This window comes from Haliotis rubra, unplaced genomic scaffold (genome assembly GCF_003918875.1).
Source record: "Haliotis rubra isolate DU_JTF1 unplaced genomic scaffold, ASM391887v1 Scf18, whole genome shotgun sequence".
In the NCBI taxonomy this organism is placed as follows: Eukaryota; Metazoa; Mollusca; class Gastropoda; order Lepetellida; family Haliotidae; genus Haliotis; species Haliotis rubra.
The window spans coordinates 1,031,980-1,046,930 of NW_025765780.1; the positions used below are offsets into that span (position 1 = coordinate 1,031,980).

A 14,951-nucleotide genomic window follows, 5' to 3' on the forward strand; every position below is an offset into this window, starting at 1 on the left:
CTGCAACAGCAGTACTACACCAACACTGCACCAGTTACACGATAGTGTTGTAGGTATATATACGATTATACTGCATTATTGCACACATACTGCATCAGTAATCTAAAGGTAGAAATGTTCAAACGATTTTTTTTCTCATGTCGTCTTACCGAACGCTGCCTCCTGATGTTTTGCCGGCTACGAATCTTGCCAGCGGCAAAGTCTTGTCATAAGATTATTAACTAACTGCTAATTCTAGATCTGCTGATCGTGATTTCAATTACGCTCATTGGGTTTCTTTCGTTGAATTGTCTGAGCTGACAAACTGACAGTCAAGAATTTTTGCACGATGTGTCTTTAATAAATGTAAAACCTGGAGGTTTTTGTGACAATCATGATCTCTATATTGCCTACTCGCCCTGTATCTTGTACAGTTTAATTCCATGACGTAGCTGACAGCCTTCACGGATCTATCAGATTCACGATTTTTGCACAAAAGAAAGGCCAATTTTGTTTACACAAAAGTTTCCATCGCTTTTTAAGCGTCGATTACCGTTCAAGTTGGGGACATCATGGAGACTTTAAAGTCCAGCTTCATGTTCCACTGCCATGTTTCCTGGCCTCAGTATAGTGTGTAATGTAATGCTATTGTAGGGAATATTGCTTTCCACCGTAAGACCTTAGGATATTCAAAATGGTATTCGCATTGGTACAATTCGGATTTGTATACACTCTTACACATAGAAGAGTCATGTTAATACCACATGTGACTTTCCTGATTTTGTCACCGTAAGGAAGCTTCATCCTTGTATACCATTTGCTTTCTATGGCATTGTCAACCATCATTATATAATTATCATTTGACTGATTTCACTCATTTTTTATGCATGACCTGTGTTGCGGCGTAGGAATCAAGCCGAACGCATTCAGATATTGTCATGCTGGAAATTAGCAGAAGAAAGAGTCAAAACACTCACTGTTTGACAGTCTGCAACACACCTGCAACTTTATGTTGTTGTTTCAGGAAGGTCAGCATGCCGTCCATGTAGATATGTATCACCTGATTCTACATGTTGGCGTGTTGTTGTTTCAGGAAGGTTCAGCATACCGTCCATGTAGATCTTTATCACCTGATTCTACATGTTGGCGTGTTGTTGTTTCAGGAAGGTTCAGCATACCGTCCATGTAGATCTGTATCAACGGATTCTACATGTTGGCTTGTTGTTGTTTCAGGAAGGTTCGGCATGCCGTCCATGTAGATCTGTATCAACGGATTCTACATGTTGGCGTGTTGTTGTTTCAGGAAGGTTCAGCATACCGTCCATGTAGATCTGTACCACCTGATTCTATATGTTGGCGTGTTGTTGTTTCAGGAAGGTTCAGCATACCGTCCATGTAGATCTGTATCAACGGATTCTACATGTTGGCTTGTTGTTGTTTCAGGAAGGTTCGGCATACCGTCCATGTAGATCTGTATCACCTGATTCTACATGTTGGCGTGTTGTTGTTTCAGGAAGGTTCAGCATACCGTCCATGTAGATCTGTACCACCTGATTCTACATGTTGGCGTGTTGTTGTTTCAGGAAGGTTCAGCATACCGTCCATGTAGATCTGTATCAACGGATTCTACATGTTGGCGTGTTGTTGTTTCAGGAAGGTTCAGCATACCGTCCATGTAGATCTGTATCAACGGATTCTACATGTTGGCGTGTTGTTGTTTCAGGAAGGTTCAGCATACCGTCCATGTAGATCTGTACCACCTGATTCTACATGTTGGCGTGTTGTTGTTTCAGGAAGGTTCAGCATACCGTCCATGTAGATCTGTATCACCTGATTCTACATGTTGGCGTGTTGTTGTTTCAGGAAGGTTCAGCATACCGTCCATGTAGATCTGTACCACCTGATTCTATATGTTGGCGTGTTGTTGTTTCAGGAAGGTTCAGCATACCGTCCATGTAGATCTGTATCACCTGATTCTACATGTTGGCGTGTTGTTGTTTCAGGAAGGTTCAGCATACCGTCCATGTAGATCTGTATCAACGGATTCTACATGTTGGCGTGTTGTTGTTTCAGGAAGGTTCAGCATACCGTCCATGTAGATCTGTACCACCTGATTCTACATGTTGGCGTGTTGTTGTTTCAGGAAGGTTCAGCATACCGTCCATGTAGATCTGTATCAACGGATTCTACATGTTGGCGTGTTGTTGTTTCAGGAAGGTTCATCATACCGTCCATGTAGATCTGTATCAACGGATTCTACATGTTGGCGTGTTGTTGTTTCAGGAAGGTTCAGCATGCCGTCCATGTAGATCTGTATCACCTGATTCTATATGTTGGCGTGTTGTTGTTTCAGAAAGGTTCAACATACCGTCCATATAGATCTTTATCACCTGATTCTACATGTTGGCGTGTTGTTGTTTCAGGAAGGTTCATCATACCGTCCATGTAGATCTGTATCACATGATTCTACATGTTGGCGTGTTGTTGTTTCAGGAAGGTTCGGCATACCGTCCATGTAGATCTGTATCAACTGATTCTACATGTTGGCGTTGTTGTTTCAGGAAGGCATACCGTCCATGTAGATCTGTATCAACGGATTCTACATGTTGGCGTTGTTGTTTCAGGAAGGTTCAGCATACCGTCCATGTAGATCTGTATCAACGGATTCTACATGTTGGCGTGTTGTTGTTTCAGGAAGGTTCATGCCGTCCATGTAGATCTGTATCACCTGATTCTACATCCGTGTTGTTGTAGAGGTTCGGCATACCGTCCATCAGATCTGATTCTACATGTTGGCGTGTTGTTGTTTCAGGAAGGTTCAGCATACCGTCCATGTAGATCTGTATCAACGGATTCTACATGTTGGCGTGTTGTTGTTTCAGGAAGGTTCAGCATACCGTCCATGTAGATCTGTATCAACGGATTCTACATGTTGGCGTGTTGTTGTTTCAGGAAGGTTCGGCATGCCGTCCATGTAGATCTGTATCAACGGATTCTACATGTTGGCGTGTTGTTGTTTCAGGAAGGTTCAGCATACCGTCCATGTAGATCTGTATCAACGGATTCTACATGTTGGCGTGTTGTTGTTTCAGGAAGGTTCAGCATACCGTCCATGTAGATCTGTATCACCTGATTCTATATGTTGGCGTGTTGTTGTTTCAGGAAGGTTCAGCATGCCATCTCTTTGGATCTTCTTTATCTGTTTCTTCATGTTGGCATGTTGGACATACGGCGTCACTGTTCCTAGCGGATTGTTCGTTCCCTGTTTGCTGTGTGGGGCATCGTATGGAAGGATTGTAGGAAACCTTCTCGAAAAGTAAGATTTTGACATTTGAAGAAATATGAAAGTTCATACTTGGTTTGTGACTTTCCTTTGATCATTAGCCAAATGTGTGATCTTTAAAATATCTCGTCTTTTTAAAACATTATTGTAGATACACTAGCAATAGTCAAAGTGCACTAATATCAAACATATCCAATTCAACGGTATACTTTTACCAGTGAGTTAACGCTAATAGCTTCATACTGAACTGATGATAATCTAAGAGCGTAGCATCTACGAACATAAATTATCTTGACATTTTTAACCGTAGATTTTTTTATTTTGTTTCCCTCTTTATATGTTCGATATGCTGTTTAATATGCCTTTTTAAATTCTACTTTCAGTTATATAGGATATAAAACTATCTACTCTGGTACGTTCGCTTTAATCGGAGCTGCGTCGTTTCTTGGTGGCGTTGTACGAATGACTATAAGTCTCACCGTTATCTTGATAGAGTCAACCAATGAGATCAGCTATGGAATGCCTCTCATGATAACACTTATGGTAATTTATCCATATTTACGCTGTCCTCTCAGTCTTCTTTAATGTATACATCAGAGCACATTAAATCGCGTTGTCCCCTATCAATCAATCAGTTATCACCAGTGTCATAAAGACTGGAGTTTGGCTCTATTTTCTACCACTGTTCAGCTGTTAGTTTAAGGACATTTTTGCTAGATTCTGTGCTGGATAACTACTGGATTACGGACAAGAGTCTTAACATCAAAGGTACAACTCCCTCACTCTCTTTACTTTGGCAGGGATTTCTTATGACTATGGACCAAAAGGTTTTGCTCGCCTTTGTTTACGATGGGCGCTAGAGAGGTCTTAGAATACTTTAGAACCATTAAGCTAACAATAGTTTATCAGCAATTCATAAGATTCTAATGGATTTGGTCTGTTTGGTTCTTTCATTTGTGCTACGATCGTGAATGCAATATAGAATTAAATTGATGACCGTGACATATATGTAATGACATGTGATCATTAGTTGCTGACTTGATCCTTATGGGACGTAACACCAGGCAAGTAGTGGACATGCATGGTATTCTTGAACAGGGGTAATAGAACGATACATTAATTGGTTTCTTCATCTAGTCAATTACTATATCTAGATATATACACTATTCGCAAGTACCTACCAGATCAGTGGTATAGCTGGATTCACACTTACACACGTTTTTCTACAGAAACAAACAGTCCTGTCAAACATGCGAGTAGCTGATCCCATAGGACACTGTCGATGAGAGATAACCACAACAGATAACAGACATTTGGATGTATATATGTTCTGTGTGTTCTGTTCACCCGACGTTTAGCCACTAACGATTTACTAATTCTAGTGCTTGTTCCTGACCTTCTATTCAGGTCGCCAAATGGTCGGGGGATCTGTTCAACGAAGGCTTGTACGACATCCACATCAAACTACGTGGGGTTCCTCTCCTGGAGTGGGAGGCACCCACAGAGTCATACAGGTAGGGCCTGGGGAAGACCAGACACAGGTACAGTCTCTTGAAGTAGTTTGATAACGTACCTAGCACGCGCTCCGATGAACAGAATAGGTACATAATACATATTCAACATGTATCATGACAGTTTGTTCATAAACACACGTAAGTCATTCCGATAAGGTGTTCGGTTCATATTGATAAATATAACCCTGAAGGAGAAGTACGTCATGCAGTTCCGATACACTGGTATTCAACCGGCATCAACTACACACATATACGACCTTGAAGTCATTCCAATAAAGTACTGCATTTGTATTGATAATCCCTGAAGGAGAAATACGTCATGCAGTTCCGATACAAAGGCTAAACAAACAACAGGTATTCAACCGACATAAAATGTACTCATGCATATATTTCCAATACATACAGCTACACATCTATACACTCTTTTCCTCAGAAGTTTATCCTTGTCCACGAAAAGACCTCATTCAGTATTCTGTTTTTCATTAAGGTGTATTTATACTTGACCTTGTATTGTGTTTCTCTATTCCAGATTAAAAGCTAAAGATGTAATGAGCACAAAGTTGTCCGTGATTTTCACACACACTAGAGTATCAACATTAATAAGAATTCTCAAAACTACTGTCCACAACGCCTTTCCGGTGGTGACAATGCCAAGTCCGTCTGACCGAGCACATATAGAGTCCAACATTGAACAAGTCAGTATTCTAGCGCTTGTTTTCAGGTTTTATTAAGTCTCTATACCGCTTGACTTAGAAGACAAGTATTCATAAAAGCAACTCTTACTGGTCTGGTTCCTGGTGACTTTTCTTGGAATAACAATATACGACCCAAGTATAGACAGAAGATTATAAATGCTATTTTATGGTGAAAGTTTGAGTGTAATTAACATACACAGATACAGAGCAAATGCTGTTTGAGTTGCTGTGAAAGGACGTCCAAACAGTGTAAGCTATCATCACTTTCTCCTGGTAGGTCTGGTCTGGTTTGGAATTATGAACCCAAACATATATTTATGTTCAACTCTGAGTTTATAAAATGTTTAGGCATTTGAATATTTCTAAATAACGACGAGATCACTGAAATAACCACTGGTCATACACAGAGGACAGTTAGACAGTCTTTCTCTTGTTGCAGGATGCTGATGGGAACGGCTTTCTAATTCAGCCTGAAGACGGACCGCAAAACAAGTATGTCCACCACCGTTTAACGATTTAAAGCAGAATTATTGTGCGATTATTATGCTTGACCATTACACCTTTAGGTGACTTCAATTCATTGTTAAGCTTTGTCAAGAAAGTTCAATTCCAGATTTGTGGTTATGACAGAATTTTTTTCTGTTGTCCAGTTTGGAGGAATTTAGGGCCTTGTGATAATTCCATGCGATTAAATCATTTTCAAAGACCATTTACGTACCACTCACACAACGCAAAGTGATCATGAGCGACAATCCGTATCTGTTTTAATCAGTCCGAGTCTAATTGATAGCTCCATGCCAGATTAGTTCCTCAGATGTGTATTCCCACCGGTGAACTAACGCGTTCACTGGGCGATAAACGGAGATGTAAATTTCGCGTGATTGCAGTTTATGGTGTCTTCTTATCGTTTTTCGTACGGTGTCCTTCGATCACTTAAAACAATGCAGTTCTATTTAGAAATCGTACGTAATTTGCTTTGTTTTACCTTGCACAACTCCACTGCCATACATGCCTGCAGACGTCCACGTCGAGATGTCGTTAATGCATGTGCCTTCTCTAAATCAACGGTGCAGCATATTAGTGCTTTCTGTCAAGGTGTCTAACAGCCTCAATGATGTTTATTCACATATGGAAATACACGCTTCAGAAATTAAGGAGGCTAGGCGAATGCTGTAGTAATTCAATAGCACTTACTCGGAGTGAAATATAAGATGAAACACACACACCACTTGTGATTGATGAGTGTCGGTGATTTCAGTGTTGAACGTTTCCGTCGCTGTTGTCGGGAAGTAATGACGTGTCACGGGAGGCAGGTGGTGGGTACACCGCGATCGTTGTCACTACAGTTTTACATCTGCGAGTATCTGAATCTACTGACGACTGCAATGTGAACAATCAGACAGTCGATAGTTGATTGTATAAAGTTCTACCACAACATTTGAGACATGAAGCTACTACAAGATGTTTCACATAGAAGTCAGTGTCTTGTGTAGAAACTATAGGTGGTTTCGGGTTCTTCAAATTTAGACCAAACTCATACAAATCTCTCAGGACGAAAATGAGTCATTCTGTTGTGTTTATACACGCGCATTATGAAGATATTGGCATGGAAATAAATTCTCCATGTATAATTCATATTTTCATGTTTCGCTGGAATACTAGTCTGCCTCACAGTCCCTAAACCGCAATAATTTCCTTTTCTGAAGTGAAAAAGCTATTCGAAGCATGTGTAGATTTTACTCAGGTTCCAACACCTCTTTGGATCTCTCTGTGAATTACAATAGGGCTTGCTTGAATCACAATTCTATATTTTCTTAGACTCAGCATACGTATACTGGGATATAGATATAGTTCAGTAGCAATCGCTGATGTAACCGCAACGTCCACATCTTCTAGTTAGGTTTTAAATTCAAATTTTGTCTTTAAACAGACCCATTTCAACATTTGGTTTCTATTTTCAGTCATAAACCGACTCTTGTCAGTTGCCTCCTGTGAAAATGTTTACTTTCGTTTGTAACGATATTATGTTGGATTGTGTATTTTCTTTTTAAGCTGATGTTCATATCATGTGACAGTGAAATATAACCCTTTCTTGTGAACGTATTTTCTGAATTGATTAAATTGAACAAAATACCCAGTATGTGTTGTCTGAGACAGATTGTTTGTGAACACGATCATCACATATACTTGCTTCAGTAGTTCAGACCAACAGCAGCTCCACTTTGTCGTATTAATTCTCTGCAACAGTCGTGTATTCAGCCGTCTGGTAACAATTACATGTATGTGTGATAACTAATGCTTTCTATATGCAACATTTAGTGGTGATGGTGATGGTATACCATATAATTAGCAAATATAAAAACAATTTCTTACTGTATTTCAAATACATCACTTTATTATTCTACATGTAACGCACCCGTGAAGATCCGGGATCCTTCAGTTACCCATGCTTGTCGTAAGAGGTGTCTAACGGGATCGGGTGGTCAGGCTTGCTGACTTGGTTGACAAATGTCATCGTATCCCAATTGCGTAGAGCGATGTTCATGATATTGATCACTGGATTGTCTGATCCAGACGATTATTTAAAGGCCAGAATATAGCCGGAATATTGCTGAATGCGCCGTTAAACAACAAACAAACTTGTAACGCTTCTTCTATACGTCATACACATGAGCACTGGGTATACCACACACTGCACTCCGTTCATCGTATAATGGGGCTTGAGCATGTCTGAAGGATAATAGCTTATATTCAACGCGGTTGAATTTATGAAATGCTACATAAACGAATCGCGAACAACGCCAAGTTAAAATGGCTTCGGTAGCCGACGGTCATAGCAATGGAGTCAATATATCATCCTCACATAGTGTTGAAACTTTTGTCTTTTTATAGCTTACACCGTCAGTGAAAAAATAAATTGAACCATTTCTCTTTTTTAAGTTTATTCTGTCTGAGAATATTGAAATGAAGGTGAGATCTCGTCACGACAAGATGCGTGTGTAGCTATTCCAAGACGCGTTGTAGGCAACCATTATTACAACTCACCGTCATGTCAAGGCGAACTCGTAATTAGCAAGTTCCACTAACTAGAGGTAGGAAGCAAACATACTACTGAGTTGCAAGTATATGAGCAGAACACACGCAAGGCGCTTAACACTTCAGGAATTCGGTCAGACACCTCCTCATAAAGACAGGTCCCAGTTCTGTGTCTCATGTACAAAAACAATGTACCAGCGAGAACTCTGATATATTCATATACAGACTCGGCAAGTCTATGGCGAGCGGAGAGGAACGTTTTTAGAAACTGTTTCTCTAATATTATTTAAAAATAATGTCATTGATATGACAGTTGCTGTTCTTGAAATCAGACCTTTGGAGAAAAGGCAAGGTACGATCTTTTCGGATGATTGGTGATCGTGCCCCGTCATGTGGATCCAAATATAAGCATATTTCAAGGCTCCTTACAACACTCCAAAGTGACACCCTCTCGCTACAAGAATACCTATACGAAAACGACCTAACTTCTTGCTCCAGTTTAAACAAATGTTATCCTCAACCTACTTGACCGGAAACTATTTTTGTCCAGTCATGTGACCTTGATCTTAATACAAGCACAGTTGTCATTTCAGGTTTTTTGGATTTTTTATGTCAATTCTTTGATGCACCAATATCAATAATTGGTGTCACAATTTGGACGAAATCAAATTTAATCCTACGTTAATCCTAACATGTAGACGATTCCACCAGAACAGACAGTTCCATGATAAACCCCGTGTTGACATGTGTTTGTGAAGTGCGAGAGACATCTGTGTATGCGTTTCAGTATGTACGAGATGGTCGGCAAAGTCCTACCCATGAAGTTTAATGGCATCATCCTCCGCTCTCAGCTGGTCATGCTGTTGAAGAAGGGAACTGGGTCGTCATCAAGGGGAGATAACCAGGTAGGTCAATCCCTGAATCTCCCAACTCAATCATGCAACACATCGCAGATACATCATGTATATTTCCAGTTTATGGAATGAACTGTTAGGTAGGCATAACGTAACACAAATGTCAAAGATGTTATGTTCTGTAAAACGTTGAACCCTTATTGCGACAATCTTGCGAAATAATTATCCAAAATGGACTCACAAGACGAATCAATGGATGAGGTAACTGTTATTGAATGTCTCGTATAGGACTTCGATTAAGCACGGAATATCCACCAGAGTTCGTGTTTCACAATAACAGGGTTGTTGATGTTGAGGTGTATTTTTGTTTGTTTGCTGTACGTTTACTGATTGTCTGTCAATGACACAAAGAGCCCTTCGTCATTCTCATCACACGAGTTCGGTTTTTCATTTTGAAACACTGGTTTCCATCATAGAAGGAAGTTTGATGTTTGTTAGTTGACAAATAACGATGGATGAAGGTATAATTGGTACTTGTTATTTGGCCACGTGTCCTTTAAACGAATGTATGTTACAATTGTAATTTTAGAAAAATCTATCATTTGTATGCCAAACTGGCGACAAATCTTTAAGATGTACCTTTCGTACAGCACATCTGTCAGAATATTTCGGAAAGCTGTGTAAAATATGTAATATCATCTTTATATTGATATGTACAAGGGGCTGGTCATGTGACAGTAAATACCTTTAACGTGTTCATGGAAACATTCTTCATTTGGAAAAATGATAAATCATCGATGATTTGGGTGAAAGGTAACGAAATGCTTGGGCCGATTCTCACATTACGGATTCATTGGATAGACCCCGGACATGTGCTTTGACAAGAACGTTAAACGGTCAGGAAAGCTTGATATTCTACCTACATTCCCCTCTGCAACACCGTCAGTGTATTGTACGGGAATCAGATCGGGAATCGAGAATGCTACGTAACAATCTTGACAGTCTGATTGACAATCTTTCATCGTGATAATTGCGAATAATGACGTCAAGATATTAGTTGTCCATGTACTGGTACCGGTAAATTTTTGTCAATTTATTTACATATCATATTTTTTTCAAATGTGCATGTTTTATTTAGACTCCACAGGTAGAAATACATGGGAAGAATGTGATGTTTTTAGACCATGTCTTGTATATATATTCTGGTTGTTCCAGGATGTACAATATATAGAACACGTGAAACAACGGTTAAAGCACAACACCAGCAAATTGCACACAGCAAATGCATCTTTAACTCTTTCAACACCAGTCAACCAGAGGCATTTACTGCCATGACACCGAGTTCCCAGAGACTCAGGGTCACAGATGAAGCCCATGTTTATGAAGGAAATTATAAGCTTGTAAAACGTTATTGCTACTACGTCTCATACACCATTTAAAAGATCTAATCCCACTGTTGATAAATATGAAGTTTATTTTTATAATGTTATTCAAATAATACAACTACAACTTAAATAGATGTATTTTTGTAATGAAAATGCAAGCTCACATTTATAATGTCCAGATAAACCACGAAAGAAGCAAAAACTATGGCGATTTTTTTCCATTTGTGACATGTCATAACATGCCCGTGGCTTTTTCGTTTATATTTTCATTTTTACGTAATCAGAAAATTATTATAAAAGATTTCTTAAATAATATCTATGGTCGCCTATTTCCCGACATCAGTGGCTTTCCGCTCGGTAACATGACACAACAACGGAAAATACCTCCGTTTTCGAAGCTTCGTATGAATAACATGGGAGGCGAATCGTTTGATGTCGGGTATCGTTCGAAAGCTCTGAACATCAACAACATCACTGAGCCCTTGCCGAGAGTATTTTCACAGTTGTAAGAAGCGATTTTATTGGATAGATATTGGTTATCGCTACAGTCTGCTATAAGGGTCGTGATTGGTCAAAATCAGACACGTGACCTAAGGCAGCCAATCACATTACGGCAATGGATACCGGCCTCGTAAACGAAAACGTTTAGATTCAGACAAAAGTTTTGGGTAAGATAATGCTATTTTGAACATATTAAGCAAGAAATCGCTACCTATACGTAAATTATGGAACGTATTGGACTTATCGTGCGTACTTTTATGAGTACTGTTGTTGATTTTATTCTTCCGTTTATTCAATTTGTGTAATTATTATCTCGAAACATTGTTACTTTGCTCTTTGACAACTCTGATGTGGACCCGTTGCCGAAGTATGTGTCCGAGAATCGTTTTTTTTTCAATAACATTGCGAAAAATAGTTTATAATTCTAATTCTGTCGATTATATATGGCCATTTGAAATGTAATAAGTGTTTTCAGGCTTATGAAAAGTGACAGATTTGATAAATGAATCATATGTTAGTTAGGTTCCTAAAGTTATAGGGGCGGTGGGGTAGCCTAATGGTTAAAGCGTTGGCTCGTCACGCCGAAGACCCGGGTTCGAATCCCCACATGGGCACAATATGTGAAGCCCATTTCTGGTGTCCCCCGCCGTGATGTTGCTGGAATATTGCTAAAAGCGGCGTAAAACCAAACTCAGTCAGTCAGTCCTAAAATTATATGTCATTTTGATGCGACTACTGCCTGGCCGGTTTTCCGGCCTACGGTGTCTGGGGACTGGTCACGTCTTGGCCGGTTTTCCGGCCTACGATGTTGAATGGGTTAACTAAATACAAGACGGGATGGTAATCTCTATATATTGTTTGTTAAGGGTTATTATGTTCACATAACAATCTGATCGAACTTGAGCTGGTAGGTGTCCCACCCCCCAGTATCTCTACCGACGACTCCCCAGCAATTCACAATTGGAACACACAGTAATGTCATACGTTTATATCGCCTCCTCTACCTTATCTCCAGGGAGCTATCTTTGAATGACCTTTATCATTTCTGCTGATTTTCAGGGAATGTGGGTTTTTTTTCGTTTAAAGTTACATTTTTGTATTGCTCGAATAATCATAACTTTTTAATACTTTATGACTCTCATTCCGCACGTTCGTGACCTGCCTTCAGCTACTGTATTTGCATTAAACCCTATTGACTTTAAAGTCGTTAGCCATATATGTATTGATGAAGTAAATTATATCTTCTTCCTGGAGTCTCGAACAAAAGTTTCAGACTTATACACTAATAATGGAAAAACGTGCAACAAATGTGAATTCATTCGTGAAAGGATATTATGTCCGCAGTCTATGGGTCGAGATCTGACTGCCTCGTGACAATATGTTCATATGATATCGATATGTTTCGGTGTTGAAGAAAAATGAACACGAGTCTAGTAAGTGGACAGATGCAGAGCGAGACCCTTAAATCCGGGTCGGTGGGTAGCCTAATGGTTAAAGCGTCCGCTTTTCAAGCTGAAGAACCGGGTTCGATTCCCCACACAGGTACCATGCATATGTGTGAAGCCCATTACTGGTGTCCCCCGCCGTGATATTGCTGGAATATTGCTAAAACCATACTCACTCCAACCTCCCTTAACTCTGTCATACACTGAGGATATTAACAAGCACACACAATGAGCTGACCCTTTAAATGTCATTTTCTGAAATGCCCTGAATATGAGTCAATTCATGCAGAAAGTGCAGTCTCTGTGGTCAGATGGCAACACTCCAATGCGGTCCCAGAGATATCACTGTATCGTACCTCGACTAGAACGATTTCATTTTTCCATCACAAGTAATAAATAATTCAATGTAAAAGCTTCTAAGGATCTTTTACGACTGTAAATTGTCATTTAATTATTGTTTTTGTTAAAGAAATGGAATTGTTGCAAAACTGTTGACATGTGTTTTGTAAATAGATGTTTTATAATTGGTAGTTTAGATTATCAACTGATATTAGTTAGTGGCTGTATCCTCGAAGGGGGTTAAAGTATTGTAAAAATATTGTCCTCCGGAGAGGGCACATAAGTCCCAAAACATTTCTAGTAAATTGAAACATTCTACTAATTTTAACTGCAGCGTATATGTTTTTTTAATTTATGGCTAGATTGTCAAAAATTGCTAACATCTGAAGGGATGGTGTAAATCCAGCTAGGGTCCATACAGGAAGCAAATATACTGTAAGTCCCCATGGTCCCTAGTATGGTGATCTACCTTCAGTTGTTGGCAATATATAGTCATATAGCCTGTTTTTAAATTGTATTGTCTTCTGTTATTAAGCTGTTTTAAAGTTATTTACTAGTTTTATATTCATATCTGTGATATTCTAGTTGGTTTTACAGTCATTCGCTGAAAGTTTTATTTTGAAAATTTACCTTTATTATTCTAAAATTATTACTTGTTATGGCTGAAATCACGATATCACGATATGGCTGAAATATTGCTGATGTGACTTTAAATCTTCACTCACTCACTCACTCACTCGAAGATTTCCTAAGAGTCGCTTCCCAGTTTGGACAATATATGTATCTGATAAAACTTTATGAAGCATCGACAATCGCCATTGGCGTTATATAACGACTTAACGTGTAAGCTGGCTTGTTCGTGCTACCTCCCATCACCGCGTTTTGTCCGTTGATCATTATGATCCATATATACATGTGTCATCTGGTTACAATCACTATAGTTTCCGATTTCCGTTTATTAAATTTTAATGTCAGCCCATCATTGCAGTCCTGAAACGCAACGCATAAGCACTCTCTGTAACTAAATGTACACTGAAGCTTTTCGATCAATGCTATCTGTGAATTTAATACCATTTCAAGAGGTACTTTATGAACTGTTAATGACTATATGTAAAAGACGTTACGTTCCTTACTTCGAAACAAAGATAAGTTGTTGACCAAACAGCTCAGGTGTCGTTCTGTCATATCTCTGGAACACGTTCTTGCTTACCGCCGACAGCAAACACCAGATAACACTTTTGCAATTTATAGTATATGGCGATAAACGACAATTAGATGGCCAAATGGATAGGAAAGAAAATAATACCATTTCCAACCCGTATTTTAAAGTATTTCGATGCGAAAAATGCCAAGCTCCCAAATGTGCCAACTTCGATCTGTGTCTATTGTGCCGCATTGACCAGAGAACCCCAATGTTGTAGGGTACCTATGTACTTTTGAAGAGAGGGTAAAAATCATTTCGGGCGTGTAAAGCCATTTGTATCCACCGTGTTGGGCGGTACATGCAAGACACCAAGGTTTACGAGATGTTCATTCACTTCTGTATGGTTCCCCTTCTTATTTTCACCATCCCCCCCAGGGTTTCTGTTGGGTCGTATCGGGGGATTTACCGCTCGGTCCAATGTCCTTCTGTATCTCGTTTGAGATAATCGGTGACGACCTAGACAAGATATGGTCTGGCATAGTCATCATGCAATTTAACATGTCTGCCTGTAATTCTAGGGAATGGGACAACGACTGGATGCCAAATTTCGCCATGATATCCCTGTCCTGCAAACGAACATTCACAATAACCAAATAGTTCGCCTGTCATGTGTGAAGGCGTTCCGAGCTATGACAATACCGGTATCATAGTCAGGTATTGTTACGCTGGCATGCCACTCGCTGTTACATCGCCAAAACAACGCGTCTGCTATCTGT

At 39.5% G+C, this 14,951-nt stretch overlaps 1 protein-coding gene across 1 annotated transcript in view; it reads left to right on the plus strand.

Moving 5' to 3' along the window:
• The window catches only part of LOC124273351 (chloride transport protein 6-like), a 121,192-nt gene that overhangs the window by 63,230 nt on the left and 43,011 nt on the right, over positions 1-14,951 (plus strand). The window contains exons 16-21 of the mRNA XM_046708588.1: positions 3,142-3,295; positions 3,646-3,805; positions 4,670-4,776; positions 5,306-5,471; positions 5,911-5,963; positions 9,295-9,412. Of these exons, the coding sequence (XP_046564544.1) occupies positions 3,142-3,295; positions 3,646-3,805; positions 4,670-4,776; positions 5,306-5,471; positions 5,911-5,963; positions 9,295-9,412 (758 nt within the window). The remainder of the gene's footprint in view (positions 1-3,141; positions 3,296-3,645; positions 3,806-4,669; positions 4,777-5,305; positions 5,472-5,910; positions 5,964-9,294; positions 9,413-14,951) is intronic.